Source organism: Chiloscyllium plagiosum, unplaced genomic scaffold, assembly GCF_037043375.1.
Source record: "Chiloscyllium plagiosum isolate Xiang-an unplaced genomic scaffold, Cpla_swu_hap1 HiC_scaffold_53X, whole genome shotgun sequence".
Classification (NCBI taxonomy): Eukaryota; Metazoa; Chordata; class Chondrichthyes; order Orectolobiformes; family Hemiscylliidae; genus Chiloscyllium; species Chiloscyllium plagiosum.
The window spans coordinates 26,657,241-26,675,698 of record NW_028270191.1 but is presented as its reverse complement, the minus strand read 5'-3'; the positions used below and the strand labels follow the sequence as shown (position 1 = coordinate 26,675,698).

Sequence of the window (18,458 nt, the reverse complement as noted above, 5' to 3'; positions counted from 1 at the left end):
AGGTGGAACTTAAACCTGGGCTTCCCCAGCCCAGTTTCAAGACATCCGGCACTTCCTTCTCTGTAATATGGACATTTTTCAAGATGTCACCATCTAATTCCCTACATTCTAGGTCTTCCATGTCCTTTTCCACACTTGCAGAATTCCACTAATTCTACTGACCGCTGCCAACTTGAAAGTGCCTGTTTGATCCCCATTTTCTGCTTCCTGTCTGTTAACCAATCCTCTATTCATGCATATATATTAACTCAATCTCCACGAGCCCTTATCTTGCATGTTATTCAAGTATGCTCTAACTGCTGGCTCTCTGTTATCTACCCTATAACATACAACTTCAAAAGACTAATAAATTTTCAAATATGACTTCTCTTTCACAAAACCCTGTTGATCCAACTGGTCATTTTACAATTTTCCAAATGTGTTAAGACTTCTTCAGTAATAGATTCCAACACTTTACTAATGACTAACTTCAGGATAATTGGCCAGTTACTTCCTTTTTCTCTCTCTCCTTTCTCAAAGAGCAGTTATATTTGCCAACTTCTGATCTGCTGGAAACATTTCTAGAAACTAGTTTGTTTTGGAAAATCTTAACTAAACATCCATTTTCTCTATAGTCACCTCATTCAGATCCTAGGATGTCCACTGATACCACTGAATTTTTTTAGATTTCAAATGAAGGGCAGGAGAAATTTACTTGTGCATACATTTGTGAGATGAATTAATTTCCAGTCATAAAAGCAAAAAACTGCAAGTGCTGGAAATCTGAATTTTTAAAAAATTCTGAAGAGACTCCATGTTTGGTGGCATCTGGGGAGAGATGTTTTGAATCTGGTATGACTGTTTGAATTGTTTTGAAGAAGTCTTGTTGCATTAATTTCCCAGGTTAGTGACTGAGGCAGAAAGAATGTCAATACTTCAGATTGGACTTGATAGGTGTATGAAGGGAAAAAAGGTTGAGAGATATAGAAATGTTTTCTCTTTGTGTTTGGTTCATGTGCTGGGTTAATGTTGATCCAAACTGGTGGAATCAAATGAAACTTTTGTGCATTTCTGCATGAAATATGGAAAAATATAAAACAATGTTAGGTACAGTGATTGTTTTACTCATCGTGGCAATTAGTTCCATGAATGTTTTTCATACTTAGAGTGTGATGTCACCCCCCCAAAGTGCAGCAACTGTTTTCCTCTGAGTACCTGGAATATGATGTAAACAAGACAATTTGAACACACAACATAATAATCAAGGAAATGGATGTTAATCTTTCATGTAAGAAAAACTGAAGCATTTTAATCTAAAGGTTGTTGTTTAATGGGTAATCAAAAGATTATTTAATTCATCATGAGCAGAATATGATTTTTAATACAATAGGTAATAAGCTTTTCAGAAGTGGTCTTTCATGGTTTTGGTTGACCTATTGAGAGGACTTTATCAAATATTAACACTAAAGCAAGATGTCCAGTTTGTACCTTAGTATGCCAGTAGGTAGGGACTGCTATGTGAGAAGTGAACGTTTCGAGGAGCAAAACATGAACGTTAAATTATGCTGAATTGTATTTTAACCCCCTCCTAAAAAAAAACACGACATCGTCACGAACAGGATTCGAACCTGTGCGGGGAGACCCCATTGGATTTCGAGTCCAACGCCTTAACCACTCGGCCACCGTGACTCATAGTGTCGCAGTTGAAAGGGGTTTAAATAGAAGATTGGAATAAACTCGCAGTTATTTAAATGGGACACCGTTATTCTACTGTTTTAACACGCTTCATTCTAAAATTGCGTATTGTAAAACGTTCTCACGCGATCATCTATTCGGGGAAATCCGGAATACCTGACGCAAAGTTAATTTAGCGTTGCAGATCTCCGCCTGGACTGTTTTAAATCCGCCTCGAGAGGGGTGGCCTGAATCAATACATACGTCCATTGCATTAGTATGCAGCCCATTCTAAAATTTACTATGGAACGGACAAGATTTAATCATATAAATAGAAATGATACATACTTTTTGTGCTCACAGGATCCATATTCTGCTCTTTATTTATTTATCGGGTCTTCCCACCCCTGTCTCCTCCCAGTTTGGCGGTTCCAGGGTTGGCGGGAATTCTTGGAGCGCGGGTTATTCAGATTTTAGGAGGAAAATCGAGTTGAAACATTTTAGTCGGAAATTAGCTTGCAACACCTAAGGTGAGCTTGTTTCTTTTATCCTCCCTTCAAATCGTTCTCCCCCAAATTAAATCTCTTCAACTAAAAACAGAATGATTTTGCCACATGAGGGGGTCATTCTGCTTGATCCTGCCTGTACCGGTAAATTCAGGATTGTGATTTGTCACTTTTGGGTTGCAAACTTATTCAAATTAATTCCTTTTTGGATCCGAAATTCTTTTAGCCAGTTTGATCATTTGTTCTTCAGCTATCTCCCCCCGCCTTTCCTGCCTTCCCATTTTTTTCCTTTTGAACCCATACCTACCTCATTTTACTGGATTTTGTATATTTTAAATGTTTGCGTAATTTGAAAACAAATCTGGAATATGATTCTCAATAATATATTGACATCTTTAAATTGTGGAACATTCAGCCTGTCTGTGGAAATCAGCTGACATTTCTTTCGTATACTTCAGATGATGAAGGACTGAGGGTTTGGGGAGGTGTCATTTGTGTTGAAAAACACTTCTCCATTTTAAGTAAAGCTTCCAAGCATCACTGCGCCATATTTATGTTTTTCGACGTTACCTACTCTCTTTCACGTATAGTTGAAGATTTAGACTGGCTTTCTTCACATTTTGGAGTAGACTCAGCAACCATTTACAAGACCCACAAAAATGTAGGTCTCTACAGTCATAGAGATGTACAGCACGGAAACAGACGCTTCGGTCCAACCCGTCCATGCCAACCAGATATCCCAACCCAATCTCGTCCCACCTGCCCATATCCCACCAGCACCCGGCCCATATCCCTCCAAACCCTTCCGATTCATATACCCATCCAAATGCCTCCACCACATCCTCTGGCAGCTCATTCCATACACATACCACCCTGTGTGAAAAAGTTGCCCCTTAGGTCTGTTTTATATCTTTCCCCTCTCACCCTAAACCTATGCCTCTCTAGTTCTGGACTCCCCCACCCCAGGGAAAAGACTTTGCCTATTTACCCTATCCATGCCCCTCATAATTTTATAAACCTCTATAAGGTCACCCATCAGCATCCGACGCTCCAGGGAAAACAGACCCAGCCTGTTCAGCCTCTCCCTATAGCTCAAATCTTCCAACCCTGGCAACATCCTTGTAAATCTTTTCTGAACCCTTTCAAGTTTCACAACATCTTTCTGATAGGAAGGAGACCAGAATTGCACACAATATTCCAACAGTGATCTAACCAATGTCCTATACAGCTGCAACATGACCTCCCAACTCCTATACTCAATACTTTGACCAATAAAAGAAAGCATACCAAACGTCTTCTTCACTATCCTATCTACCTGCGACTCCACTTTCAAGGAGCTATGAACCTGCACTCCAAGGTCTCTTTGTTCAGCAACACTCCCTAGCACCTTACCATTACGTGTATAAGTTCTGCTAAGATTTGCTTTCCCAAAATGCAGCACCTCGCATTTATCTGAATTAAACTCCATCTGCCACTTCTCAGCCCATTGGCCCATCTGGTCAAGGTCCTGTTGTAATCTGAGGTAACCCTCTTTTCTGTTCACTACACCTCCAATTGTGGTGTCATCTGCAAACTTACTAACTGTACCTCTTATGCTCGCATCCAAATCATTTATGTAAATGACAAAAAGTAGAGGACCCAGCACCGGTCCTTGTGGCACTCCACTGGTCACAGGCCTCCAGTCTGAAAAACAACCCTCCACCACCACCCTCTGTCTTCTACCTTTGAGCCAGTTCTGTATCCAAATGGCTAGTTCTCCCAGTATTCCATAAGATCTAACCTTGCTAATCAGTCTCCCAGGGGGAACCTTGTCGAACACCTTACTGAAGTCCATATAGATCACATCTACCGCTCTGCCCTCATCAATCCTCTTTGTTACTTCTTCAAAAAATTCACTCAAGTTTGTGAGACATGATTTCCCACACACAAAGCCATGTTGACTATCCCTAATCAGTCCTTGCCTTTCCAAATACATGTACATCCTGTCCCTCAGGATTCCCTCCAACAACTTGCCCACCACCGACGTCGGGCTCACCGGTCTATAGTTCCCTGGCTTGTCTTTACCGCCCTTCTTAAACAGTGGTACCACGTTTGCCAACCTCCAGTCTTCCGGCACCTCACTTGTGACTATCGATGGTACAAATATCTCAGCAAGAGGCCCAGCAATCACTTCTCTAGCTTCCCACAGAGTTCTCAGGTACACCTGATCAGGTCCTGGGGATTTATCCACCTTTACCTAATGTCATTAGGAAAAATGTCATTGTTTCCCCTGTTTTGTATAGGAAGTGTCGTCGCTGATGTCAGTAACACATGTTGTTAGTATCACTCTCAAACATGCAGCTTTTCCATTTTAAATCTTGTGCGCTTCTCAATTTTACTTAGATTAGATTACTTACAGTGTGGAAACAGGCCCTTCGGCCCAACAAGTCCTCACTGGCCCTCCTAAGAGTAACCCACCCAGACTCATTCCCCAACCCTATTACTCTACACTTAGCCCCGACTAATGCACCTAATCCACACATCCCTGAACACTATGGGCAATTTAGAATGGCCAATTCATCTAACCTTCACGTTTTTGGACTGTGTGAGGAAACCCACGCAGACACTGGGAGAATGTGCAAACTCCACACGGACAGTTGCCTGAGGCAGGAATTGAACCCGGGTCTCTGGTACTGTGAGGCAGCAGTGCTAACCACTATGCTACCATGCAGTAGATAACGATACAACTTTTCAGGTGTCACCAAAGTTTAGTACAGTTTGCAATGCCAACTGTCCTCAACATACACAAGGTGTGTTGCGAATAATAGAGAGACGGAGGATATTCTGTTAAATTAGCTCAGAAATTAACGTGAATAATTGTGTTGCCTGGTATAGCACTATATTTTTCCAGGTTCAATTCTGATGATGTCAAGGTGCTGGTGTTGCACTGGGGTGGACCAAATCAGAAGTCACATGACACCAGGTTATAGTCCAAGATGTTTATTTGAAATCACAAGCTTTCTGAGCACTGCTCCTTCATCAAGTGAAGTGGAGGGAAATGCACAGGCGTCGAACTTATAGGTAGAGAGATTATTCCAAGATAATTCTAGGTAATTACCTAGAATCATCTTGCAATGATCTCTCTGCCTATAAATTCTGTGCCTTCACCTGACAAAAGAGCAGTGCTCAGAAAGCTTGTGATTTCAAATAAACATCTTGGACTATAACCTGGTGTCACGTAACTTCTGACAATTCTGATCTAATTTTAGAAAATTGGGGTGTTGCATTTGGCCTCAGTGCCAGGGGAAACTGGGTCTTTGGTGCAGTAACAATAAGTAAAATATCGAAGGTATTACCAATTGATCACAAGTTGTATTACTCAGTGGAAGGAGAATGGACGTGATTGAAATTCTAGCCATCCTTGTGACCTCCTCCTTCGGGGATGGCAAACGTATTTTTAGCTCCACAAGAAGAGATGAAATTTATTTTCCTCTGAGGGTTGGGAGTCGTAGAATAGGAGCAGACTATTCATCCCATCGGATCCACACTAGCCCTCCAAAGAGGATTCCACCGTATACCTGTGACTCTGCATTTTCTGTGCCTAATCCAGCCAACCCTGGACACTACAGGCAATTTAGCATAGCCAATCTACCTTACCTGTACATCTTTGGACTGTGGGAGGAAACCAGAGCACCCCCATGCAGACACAGGGAGAACGTGCAACCTCCACTCAGGCAGTCACCCAAGGCTAAGATTGAACCTGGGTCCTTGGTGCTGTGAGGTTGTAGTAACCACCGAGCCACCTTTTGGAGTGCCCCTCCGTAGCTAGCAGTGGAGGCAGAATCATTGAATACTTTTTTCAAAGAGAGGTAGGTTAGATTCTTGATTATCAAGGGAGTTAAAAGGGTTGACAGGAAAGTGGAGTTAAGGACACAATCAGATCAGCCATAATCCTATTGAATGGCAGAGCAGGCTTGAAGGGCCAAATAGCAGAAGTGGGTACTGCAGATGCTGGGAATTAGAGTCAAGATTAGAGTGGTGCTGGAAAAGCACAGCAGGTCAGAAGCATCCGAGGAGCAGGAAAATCGACGTTTCGGGTAGGAAAAACAAAGGGCTTTTGCCCAAAGCGCCGATTTTCCTGCTCCTTGGATGCTGCCTGACATGCTGTGCTTTTCCAGCACCACTCTAATCTCGAAGGGCCAAATGGCCTAGTCCATATTCATATGTTCATAACACCCCAAGATGTCTACCAGTCCCTCTTTTCAGGGGTGCAGTATGTGACTTTTGCCAATCCTACCATTCTCAAGAAACTGGTGGGACCCTTGTGCCAGCCTCCTGTTCTGGCAGGACTGTAGTAAGAGGTTAATGGTGATGGTGTCATATTCTGTTTTGCAGAGCAGCATGATTAAGACCAGGAATTCATAGTGACCATTTTGCTGTTAGCTTAAAACCAGACAGCAAATGCAAGCAGCACTCGGTAGGTCTGGTTGCATCTTAGACAGAGATGGAGTTAATGTTTTAGGTTGATGACCCTTGAAATGCGCAATGGTAGGAGTGTGGGAACAGCACACTTTTTGTCTTCTTTGCACCGATGTATCCATTTGATTTCTCTCTTCCACCTTTTATAACAACACCTCATTTGTAATATACTTTTGAGCAATGATAAAATGATTCTTCCACACTGTCCCGTTTACAGCTGGAGCAATTTCACCCTTGTTTTTTCTCTCTCTTCCCCCTTGCATTTCTTTTGTTCCAGGTTGCTTCTGTCCTATGTCGTTACTACTTTGAAGAGTGCACTGTATGGACCTGAACATGATGAACTGTGAACTACTAGCAACGTGCAGTGCTTTGGGGTACCTGGAAGGGGACAGTTATCACAAAGAGCCTGATTGCTTAGGTGAGTTGTTTCAGGCCCGCGCTTTTAGCCATGTTTTAAATTCTGAGGTTTAATTCTTTAAATTGTATGAATGTTGTATCTCAGAATTGACAGGGTTTTCTGGCAGCCATTATCCATCAACTTAGGGGGAAACTGTTGGCACAGTAATATTGTCATAGAGATGTACAGCACGGAAACAGACCCTTTAGTCCAACCTGTCCATGCTGACCCAGATATCCCAACCTAATCTAGTCCCACCTGCCACCACCCGGCCCATATTCCTCTAAACCCTTTCTATTCCTATACCCATCCGGATACTTTTTAAATGTTGTAATTGTACCAGCCTCCACCACTTCCTCTAACAGCTCATTCCACACATGCACCACCCTCTGCGTGAAAAAGTTGCCCCTTAGGTCTCTTTTATATCTTTCCCCTCTCACCTTAAACCTATGCCTTCTAGTTCTGGACTCCCCCAACGAAGGGAAAAGACCTTGTCTGTGTACCATATCCGTACCCTTCATGATTTTCTCAACCTCTATAAGGTCACCCCTCAGCCTCTGATGCTCCAGGGAAAACAGCCCCAGCCTATTCAACCTCTCCCTGTAGCTCAAATCCTCCAACCCTGGCAACATCCTTGTACATCTTTTCTGAACCCTTTCAGGTTTCACAACATCCTTCTGATAGGAAGGAGACCAGAACTGCAGTATTCTAAACATGGCCTAACCAATGTCCTGTACAGCTGCAACATGACCTCCCAACTTCTATACTCAGTACACTGACCAATAAAGGAAAGCATACCAAACGCCTTCTTCACTATCCTATCTACCTGGGACTCTACTTTCAAGGAGCTATGAAACTGCACTCCAAGGTCTCTTTGTTCAGCAACAGTCTCCAGGACCTTACCATTAAGTGTATAAGTCCTGCTAAGATTTGCTTTCCTAAAATGCAACACCTCACACTTATCTAAATTAAACTCCATCTGCTACTTCTCAGCCCATTGGCCCAGCTGATCAAGATCCTGTTGTAATCTGAGATAGCCTTCTTCACTGTCCACTACACCTCCAATTTTGGTGTCATCTGCAAACTTACTAACTATGCCTCCTATGTTCGCATCCAAACCACTTATATAATTGTCATTGGATCAGTAATCCAGAGCTCAAATCTCAACAATTAATTTTAAAAAGACTAAAATTAAACAAAAAAACTAGTCCAATGATAACCATGAAATCATTTTTGATTGGTTCACTAATGTCCTTTAGGGAAAAATCTGCCACTAATACCTGGTCTTGTCTACATATGACTCCAGGTTCACAGCAATGTGATTGAGTCTTAAAATGCCTTCTTGAATGGTGCCTAGCAAACCACTCTGTAACCAGCTCCTGTGTAGTATGATAAAAGGAATTTATTTTTAATTGCAAAAATATACTTTATTCATGAAAAATCTTTATAATACTGAAGTGTACAGACTTTGTACTTGAGAAAGCAACATTTAGAAATTTGGCATTCCCTGCAGTTGTAAATCAAAAGGTCCAGGGCATCTTGTACTTATAAGGGCTCTATTTACATATATTTGAGGTAATGGAAGGTCTGATAACTGAATAGACCCCCATTGTACTTTTGGAAGAAAGACCTTAGATGGTGGTCTTTCTTCACTGTGCCTTGATGGCAGCTGCCCCAAGCTTTAGTGCATCCCTCAGCATGTGGTCCTGGACCTTGGAATGTGCCAGTCTGTAACACTCAGTCGGGGTCAATAAAAGGAATTAAATCAGACAGACCACTTGGTATATGCCAAGGCAATGGAAGTAATGGCACACAGCCTTGTCATTCTTGCAAAGTCTCTTCTTCCTGTAAAAAAAAAAGCCGCCATTCACATTTGCTTTCTGCAAGTTAAACTTGCTTTCATCAAAACAGCGAAATAGAAGTTTCATTTCAGCAAAATTACCTCAATTTTTAAAGAGAACAAGCTATATACAACTCTTCCATTGCTTTCTAGCCAATCAAACCATCTCTAGAAAGGAAGTCTAGACTGCCAGCTGCAGTTTTAGATTTTTGGGCTCCAACTTAAAACTCCATCTGGGGCATTGTTAAACGTGTATCTCTTGGTTGTTTTGTAGTTTAGTTTTACGAGTTGAACAATTTCTTTATCCTTTTCTATTCTATCTCTCCATGTATGTTTGTAATTGTGTTTCTGTTGCAAATCAATCCCCAATGTCTAAAAGTATATGAAATAAGCCCTACGTTGGTTTAATTTTCCTACAGTAATGTGCTCCCTTACAAAAGTCATAGTTCACCAATAGAGGGAGTGGGGAAATACACCCTACTGTTTAAAGACAGGAGAAAAATTAAATTGCAGTCTGCTTGTTGTTATGAGTGTAGGTGATAGCAATACTGGATAAGATGTGGAGATGCTGGTGTTGAACTGGGGTGGACAAGGTCAGAGGTCACATGGCACCAAGTTATAGTCCAACAGGTTTATTTGAAATCACAAGGTTTTGGAGCACTACTCCTTTGTCAGGTGAAATGTGACAGTAGTGCTCCAAAACCTTGTGATTTTAAATAAACCTGTTGGACTATAACTTGGTGTCGTGTGACTTCTGACCTTGTCCACCCCAGTTCAACACCAGCATCTCCACATCTTATCCAGTATTGCTATCACCTACACTCATAACAACAAGCAGACTGCAATTTAATTGCCTCGCTCTGAAAGCTTGTGATTTCAAATAAACCTGTTGGAATATAACCTGGTGTCTGGACAAGTCAGATCCCAGAGTAAAACCTGACTTGATAGGCCATAGGTTTTACTTTTGCAATTTGGTTACGATGGTGGTCAGTCACTGAACATATTCACAGGAGGCTGCCAATGTGCAAAATAATGTTATTCGCATTAATAGTAAATAGAACAAAGTTATATTAGACATTTCAGAAAAATGTTGTAATAAACTGCAAAAAGAAAGATTCATCCCTTTTCCCAGTGTTGTCCTTTACAGGTATACAACCCCAGTGAAGTTTCACCATTATCTTCACTATTTTCTAACTCAATTGACGTGGAAACAAACATTTCCTTTCATTGACTTTCTGTGCATTCACCAGCTATGATTCTCTTCATTTCTCCCTAAGACATACAGGCTAAGTCACAGAGTTTTCTCTGACTACCATAAAGCTGCAAAACAGCACATCTGATATGGATCGTTTCCTCTGAACTGACGCTGCTTTTTGCCTCTGATCTCTTTTTGTAGGTCATAAAAGCTCAATGTTGTAGACACTTCAGTTATCTCACCAGGTAGCTGGTCTAGTCGTTTAGCTTAAGTCTCATGATTTCTTTAAATGCTGTTTTGATCCACTGCTTAAAAAAAGTTAGTCTTTTTTTTTAAATGTCACCTTCACAGCACAGAGAATCAAAAACCCATTTACCTCTACTTTGGAATCCAAGTTCTCAACAAATAATATGATGTAAACCTCCACGTGTAGACAGGTGGTGAGAACAGGGAGAATGATTTGTTTTGAAACTCATAATCTGTCTGTAACAATGCTACTCAAGGCCTTACAGAGCAAGAGATCTGCAGGTTGGGTTCATGGTTTGTGTTCAGTGAACCAACTCCAGCTACTGTTTGCTTTGGAATATTAGAGACGTGAGAAGGAAGCCAGTGAAAGCTGCTGCTACTGGTAGAGTGTTGGGGCACAGAAAGAGGCATTTGACTCCTCTTGTGCTAGCATTCTGAAAGATCGCTCCACTAGTCCTGGTCTTTCCCCATGGCCTGACAATTTTTTTTGTTTTGCAGTTGAAGAATTATTTCTGGAAGGTGCACATGTGGCTGTTGGACAGGAATAGAGTCAAGTTTGGTTGTGATGGCCTCATGGTAGCATATCCAGCCAGAACCTATTCTCTGCTTGTGCCTGAAAAATGGCCACTTGAGTACATGGTCAAGCAAAAGCCAATAACTTCAGGAAAAGAAGTGGAGATGATTAGAAGTGACATTTGATTTTAAAAGCAGATGCTGACTAGAATTCATTCTTGTTTTTCAGAGGGTGTCAAAGACCTAATCAGGTACTTAAGACACGAAGATGAGACAAGAGACATTCGGCAGCAACTGGGAGCTGCACAGATTCTACAAAAAGATTTACTGCCCATTATCACACAGTATCCTCAGGAGAAGGTGCTGTATGAAGCAGTTATCAGGTATCAATCAAATTTGAAAGCGTTTTGCTGCATGAAGCATTTTTACAGAGTGCTCATTGCATTGAAAAGGGCTGTGTTCTCTCCATTTAGGTAATATGTCAGACTACAGCAGTGAAATGTGAATCATCTCCAAATTTAAAATGGTGGCTCACTGGTTAGCTCTGCTGCCTCACAGCGCCAGGGACCAGGTTCAAATCCAGCCTTGGGCGACTGACTGTGTGGAGTTTGCACATTCTCCCCATGTCTGTGTGGGTTTCCTCTGGGTGTTCCGGTTTTCTCCCACAGTCCAAAGATGTGCAGCTTAGTTGAATTGGCCATGCTAAGTTGCCCATGGTGTTCAAAGATATGTAGGTTAGGTGCATTAAACAGTGGAATGGGTCTGGGATATTCTTCGGAGGGTCAGTGTGAACCTGCTGGGCCAAATGGCCTCTTTCCATACTGTAGGGATTCTATGATTTCTACTTGCTATAATCAAGTAAATAAGACAACTAAATATCCGTTTAGCTTTTGGATGTAAGTTTGCTCACTGAGCTGGAAAATTTGTTCTCAGATGTTTCGTCACCATACTAGGTGACATCATCAGTGAGTCTCCAGTGAAGCACTTCACCAGCGACTCATTGATGATGTTACCTAGAATGGTGACGAAACGTCTGAGAACAAACCTTCCAGCCCAGCGAGCAAACTTACATCCAGAACCTTAACCTGAGCTACAAATCATCTCAAAACTCACTATCCATTTGGCTTGTCTAAAGAGACTCTCTTTGGTTGGCTCCTTGTGATAAATATTTCAAAGTGGAGCTTGAGAAATCCAAAGAAATACAGAAAATTGCTTAAAGGAGAAGGAGACTCGAGATGAAAGGGAGGATGCTGAGATGGGAGAGCTAATGCAGTTTCAAATCTAGCTTTGGAATAATATGGTGTTTAGCCTGTGAACAATGCTTTAACATGGTGAAGGGAGAGGGACGTGCATGGGAAGGTTGGCTTTCTAATCAAAACCAGGCAGCAAACAAAAATTGACTGTATGTAACTCTGTATCAATTAGCTGGCTTTCCCATGCTGATAGAGGGGATATGCTGGACGTCATTGCTATTTGAATCTTCCATTCTTGTTACTTTCTTTCAAAGTTGGAAGATTTGTTCTTGAGACAGGGAGTGTTTGCTGATGGGATGCTGCTAGGCTGAGCAGTCATTATACTTTTTTATTTGAGTCTATCATGAAGGCTGCTCTGAAAGCTAATTCTGGTAAGGGACAAAAGAGCCAATGTAGAGCATGTTGAAACAACATTAGGGACACTACACTTTATCGAACTTCGATTCTTGGGTGCTTGCTCATCTTTACTAAGACAGCTGCAGAAGATTTTGAAGGCCTCGGATAGGGCTTCCTAGGATAGGTCAGTACCCTAAGTAGAGTTGTGAGCTGAAACTTTCAGTGTACAAGCTCCGAGGCAGCAGTGATTGATGCCCTGCTTTTACGTTTCCATTCTAAATCCCCACCTCATCGACCAAACAGTCGTAATAAATTTTCAAACCGCTGACTGGGAGGGTTCTGGGTAATGGGTAATTCAAGATGGAGGAAGGGAAAAATTTCTGGCTGTAAGAGCTGCTCCTTTTTTTTGAGGTATTTTAGGTGTTGGAGGTGATTTCCTCAAATTCCAGGAGCAGCAATTACTGTTTTATATGCTGTTGCATTGTTTTGGAACTTCGGGGGAAAAAAAGTCAAAACAACAGCAGGTTTAAAAGGGAGAAGAGCAGACAAAGGAAGCACATGGTGAGGACAGTGCAGGAGAGAGAGAGAGAACCTGCACAGTTACCGCCTTTGCTGGTACAATTGCAACATTTAAGAGGCATTTGGATGGGTATATGAATCGGAAGGGTTTGGAGGGATATGGGCCGGGTGCTGGCAGGTGGGACTAGATTGGGTTGGGATATCTGATCAGCATGGACGGGTTGGACCGAGGGGTCTATTTCCGTGCTGTACATCTCTGACTTGAAGATATTTAGGAAACATTGGTCTAGGAATTCCCTCTGGTGGCCAGAGCTTGGAGCTGCAGCACCCAGAACTATCCTATTAACAGGAAAGTCCCATTAAAAATATGATGTGGCACGCATTAGATGTAGATGTGAAGATCTGGACCCATTGGGGGTGTGAGTATGTCCAAAAGATCCGTATTCCTCTGAGGAGCTGCACATATTGCTTAAAACAAAGACATTTTTATACTTTTCTTAAAAAAAGGTACAGGCTATGATCACAATACATTCAGACAATTACCAATCAATACACAATTTTGCTTTATTTGACAGTTACTTGGTCCAGTGATATTTCCTGGAAACCAACTTTGTTTTCCAACACTCAGGCCACCCTTATCTCACTAACCGAGTCTTTGCACCTGCATCTGAAGGTCAGTTAAGATGGCCAGTAACTTCTTATCTAGTCTGGTTATTTCTATATTGTAAAAGGAGCATTGTCTGCTAATCTCTGTTGAAGCAGACTGTAATTCGTCAATTATGCAGCTATAGCAGAATTAAAAGCCATTTTATGCAGCTTTTAGCAGAATTGTCAATTTGCAGCCTAGAAGCCATTTTGTCTTTTTTTTGCATCGAGAAGCCATTTTATTGCCATGTAAGTTATTAAGAACATCTGTTAAGCGGTTGTTCCTGACAACAACTAGTTACCTCAGCCTGTATTCAGGTTTCAGATCCTCAGATGTAATTAACAATAAAAATCTCCAACACTTTTGACAGTGCTGTTTTGAGTGGAAGCTATGGGAATATACCAATTTTAATAATTGACTTTCATTTGTAGCGCAGTGTAATGTTTGGTCTTTTCCACCCCTGTGTTTTGTTTCTAGATTATTGGTAAATCTAACACAGCCAGCACTTCTGTGTTTTGGGAAGGTTCCTGACAACCCTACCTTCAGACATCACTTTATGCAAGTGGTTTCATATCTGCAGGGCTACAAAGAGGTGAGTGTGGACAAAAGATCAGTCTTCTTACATAGAAACATAGGAGTTAGGATTTGGCCCTTTGAGCCTGCTCCCATTCAATATGATCATGGCTGATTGTCTAACTCAGTCCCCCATTCCCGCTTTCTCCCCCAAACCCTTTGATCCCTTTAGTCCTAAGAAGTAAATCTAGTTCCTTCTTAAAAACATTCAATGTTTTGACCTCAACAGCTTCCTGAGACAGTGAATTCCACAGGCTTAGCACTTTCTGGGTGAAGACATTTCTCCTCATCTCAGTCTTAAATGGTCTACCCCATATCCTTAGACTGTGACCCCCTGGTTCAGGACTCCCTGGTCATTGGGAACATCCTTCCTGCAGTTACCCTGCCTACTGCTTTTAGAACTTTATAGCTTTCTGTGAGATCCTCCTCATTTTTCTAAACTCCAGTGAATATAGTCCTAACCGATTCAGTCTCTCTTCATGTGTCAATCCTGCCATCCCATGAATCAGTCTGGTAAACTTTTGCTGCACTCCCTCCATCACCAGAACATCCTTCCTCAGATAAGGAGACCAAAACTGCACACAGTACTCCAGGGGTGGCCTCTCTAAGGCCCTATCCAATAGCAGCAAGACATCCCTGCTCCTATACTCGAATCCTCTCACTATGAAGGCCATTGCACCATTTACCTTCTTCACCGCCTGCTTCACCTGCAATATCTAATTTCAATGACTGGTGTATGAGGGACACCCAGGTCTCATTGCATCTCCCCCTTCTACCGATTTGTTGTCCTGTGATCATTGTAATGGTGCCTTTCTTACATGCCTTTTCTATCTCCTGATTTATTTGTTCTGACTTCTAATTTAGCCACGAGTTGCTCGTATTCTCTCAGCAGAAACTCTTTCCTCTTTCTACCTATATCATTGGTACCTAAATGGACCGCAATAACTGGATCTTCCCCTCCCACTCCAAGTTCCTAAGCAGCCCAGATGAGATATCCTGAACCCAGGCAACACAGCCTTCAGGACTCTCAGTCCTGGCCACAGCAAACAGTGTCTGTTCCCCTGACAATGCTATACCCGATTACAACTACGTTTCTCTTTCCTGTCCCCTCTCTTGAATGGCTCCCTATACCAAAGTGCTATTGTCAGTTAGCATACAGCCCCCACTGTCATCCACACTGGGAACAAGAATCTCAAACCTGTTAGACAAACTCAAGGGCCGAGGCTCCTAGATAGCTCTACCTGCCTCGCTCTTAGTCACACCCCTCCTGTCCCTGATCACTGACCAAATTTGAAGTCGTTAAACTAAGGGGTGTGACTGCCTCCTGAAACACAGTGTCCAGGTAACTCTTCCCCTCCCTGATGTGCTGCAGTGTTTGAAGCTCAGACCACAGCTTAGTAACACTGAGCTGGAGTTCCTCGAGGTACCAACACTTGCTACAGATGTGATTACTATGAACTACAGTGGGCACCACCAGCTCCCACGTCATGCAGTACAACACATTGCCTGGCCCGGCATCTCTATTTTAATTACTTAGTTCTTAATTTGATTTTTATAAATCTCTATTGGTCTATTAGTTTGTAGCCTGTAAATATTCCCCTATTTACTTTCAATCTGAAAGTATTTAACTATGTGATCTGCCTGTATTGTTCGCAAGACAAAGCTTTTCACTGAGTTTCGGTACACGTGACAATAAATTCAATTCAATTCAAGTAACCCATAATTGTCAAATTAGTAGCTAATACCAGCCAATGAACTTATGGTTTATGTGTGATATCAGTCTTGTGCTGGGCCCTTGATCCTGGGTTTCAGTTGTCCTGTTTTAAAAACAAAACCTTAAATTGTGAGTTAAAAAAAAAAGCAAAAGGTACCTCTTCCGCTCTGCACGAAACTCCCACATTGCCACCAAATTCCCCAAACTATGTACTCATTCAGGCTGTGTATTCACTCTGGATGTGATCTCTCCTTCCTGACTCTGCAAAACTTATTGATGATGTCATACATGGTTGAATAGCTGATCAACATTCGCTGCACAGACCCGCATAAAGCCTATACACTTGGACAAGGTACTAACACTCATCAAAGTTCCTAACTAAAATGTTCCCTAAATGAGGGAGGAGTCAGTTTTGTGTCTGTCAAATGCAGCCAGAAGAGTTGCTGAGCTCAGCTGTGTTTTGGTGGGGGATATGGTCAATGGCTGGAGCTCTGGTGCTGGCTCACCGGGCAGCAGGAAGGGTGAATCATCCTGATTCATACTTATTTTGAGCAGCATTTCACAACTATTCGCAAATCAACAACCAAGTCCTCCTAAAGAGTGACCAAAACAGGTAGGACACCTGGTCAGGGAGATACCTAACTTGTCAGAAATTTAGAAATATTGGGGAATGCAGTGACTTTCAGTCGGGGTATTTCGTCTGAAAATCGGAAAGACTTTTTTTTCTGTATTTTTGATTGTGGACTGAAATGGGTAAGGGACTGTTTTAAAAACCAAGGACTGTGGAAGGAATTACTGTGCTTTTAAAAAGCAAGCTACCAGTGTTATTGTCAGTGTGGTTTACACTGTTGTTTCTTCAACCAGTGGGGAAAGTTTAGTTGCAGGTGAACTGGCACCAGGAAGCATGCCCCAGTGAGATTTAGCCAGTAACATTGGTCTCTGGAGCGGTGACCAATTGTCAATGACAACACTTTCTGCCTGTCAGACAAAGGGGGGAGAAGATGGCCTATTGGTATTATTACTGGACCGTTAATCCAGAGACCCAGATAATGCTCTGGGGACGAGGGTTCGAACCTGCCACAGCAGATGGTAGAATTTTAATTCAATTTTGAAAACTCTGGACTTCAGAGTCTGATGATGACCATGAAACCATTGTCGATTGACAGAAAAACCCATCTGGTTCACTAATGTCCTTTAGAAAAGGAAATGGTCACCCTTACCCAGCCTGATCTGCCTGTGGTTCCAGACCAACAGCACTGTGGTTGACTCTTAACTGCCCTCTGGGCAATATCCGCAACACCTTCATCCTGTGAATGAAGAAAGGAAACACAAACAACTGAGAGATTAGCTCCCAGGTAGCTGAACAACTTCTGGGAATGAATGCTATAGCCAGGAGCCTATGGACTGCTGGAAAGGACAGCTAATAATTGTTAACCTGTGACTAAAATCTATAATCATAGAGATGTACAGCATGAAAACAGATCCTTTGGTCCAACTCGTCCATGCCGACCTATATCCTAACCTAATCTAGTCCGATTTGCCAGAATTTGGCCCATATTCCTCTAAACCCTTCTTACTCCTTTACCCATCCAGATGCCTTTTAAATGCTGTAATTATACCAGCCTCTACCACATCCTCTGGCAACTCATTCCATACACGCACTACCCTCTGCGTGAAAAAGTTGCCCCTTGGGTCTCTTTTATATCTTTCCCCTCTCACCCTAAACCTATGCCCTCTGGTTCTGGACTCCCCCACCCAGGGAAAAGACTTTGTCTATTTATCCTATCCATGCCCCTCATGATTTTATAAACCTCTATAAGGTCATCCCTCAGCCTCCGATGCTCCAGGGAAAACAGTCCCAGCCTATTCAGCCTCTCCCTATAGTCCAAACCCTCCAACCCTGGCAACATCCTTGTAAATCTTTTCTGAGCTCTTTCAAGTTTCACAATATCATTCAATTCTTGTTACGCATTGAAAACTTGTCCTTGCTTTCTGTCTACTTGGATCTAAAAAGGCTGGTAAATTAGGAAATGTTAAGTGCTGAACAACCTCGGTTATCCAAACATCAATTATCCGAACTAGATCTCAAGGTCCCTTACAAAGTTATCCATTATCTGAACAATCAGTTATCCAAACATTCAGTTATCCAAACAAAATACTCCTTGCCCGTCTCATTTCGATAATCAAGGTTGTTCTGTACTTCTTTAAAATCTTTAACTTTTGTGATATCTCTGGGATAGCAAGGCTTGAATTCTAGCATGCTACCCCAATGAGACGTTAATTGCTTAATTTAATTGCAATATTTTTTGAAGTACTCCTAATGTCAAATGTAGTTAAAACACTTTATTTTGTAGGCTTTTGCAGATGAAAAGGTGTTTGGAGTGCTCAGTGAAAAACTCTATGATCTCTTACAGCTGGTAAGTGAAAATTCAGATTTGTTTAAAAGTATAAAAAAAGAAAATGACCCAGTGGGTTAAAAACACCAACTGCTGTGCTCTGCAGCCATATACATGTTTTGTTTTTCGTTGGTGTGTGGCTTAATAATCTTAGGCAGTACAGCAGTTGGGCTCCTACAATTAGCTTAAACCTCCTTGAGTTAGAGAGGAGAA

General features: G+C 42.0%; 1 protein-coding gene and 1 non-coding gene across 2 annotated transcripts in view; one reads left to right on the top strand and one right to left on the bottom strand.

Moving 5' to 3' along the window:
* Positions 1-1,586: 1,586 nt before the first annotated feature.
* Positions 1,587-1,668, bottom strand: trnas-cga (transfer RNA serine (anticodon CGA)). The gene has a single exon. It is a non-coding gene; the product is annotated as a tRNA-Ser (tRNA).
* A 444-nt stretch (positions 1,669-2,112) lies between these two features.
* timeless (timeless circadian clock) overlaps positions 2,113-18,458 on the top strand; it is a 48,943-nt gene continuing 32,597 nt past the window's right edge. Inside the window, exons 1-5 of the mRNA XM_043681662.2 lie at positions 2,113-2,183; positions 6,895-7,035; positions 11,038-11,191; positions 14,040-14,154; positions 18,204-18,266. Of these exons, the coding sequence (XP_043537597.2) occupies positions 6,939-7,035; positions 11,038-11,191; positions 14,040-14,154; positions 18,204-18,266 (429 nt within the window). The 5' untranslated portion in view covers positions 2,113-2,183; positions 6,895-6,938. The remainder of the gene's footprint in view (positions 2,184-6,894; positions 7,036-11,037; positions 11,192-14,039; positions 14,155-18,203; positions 18,267-18,458) is intronic.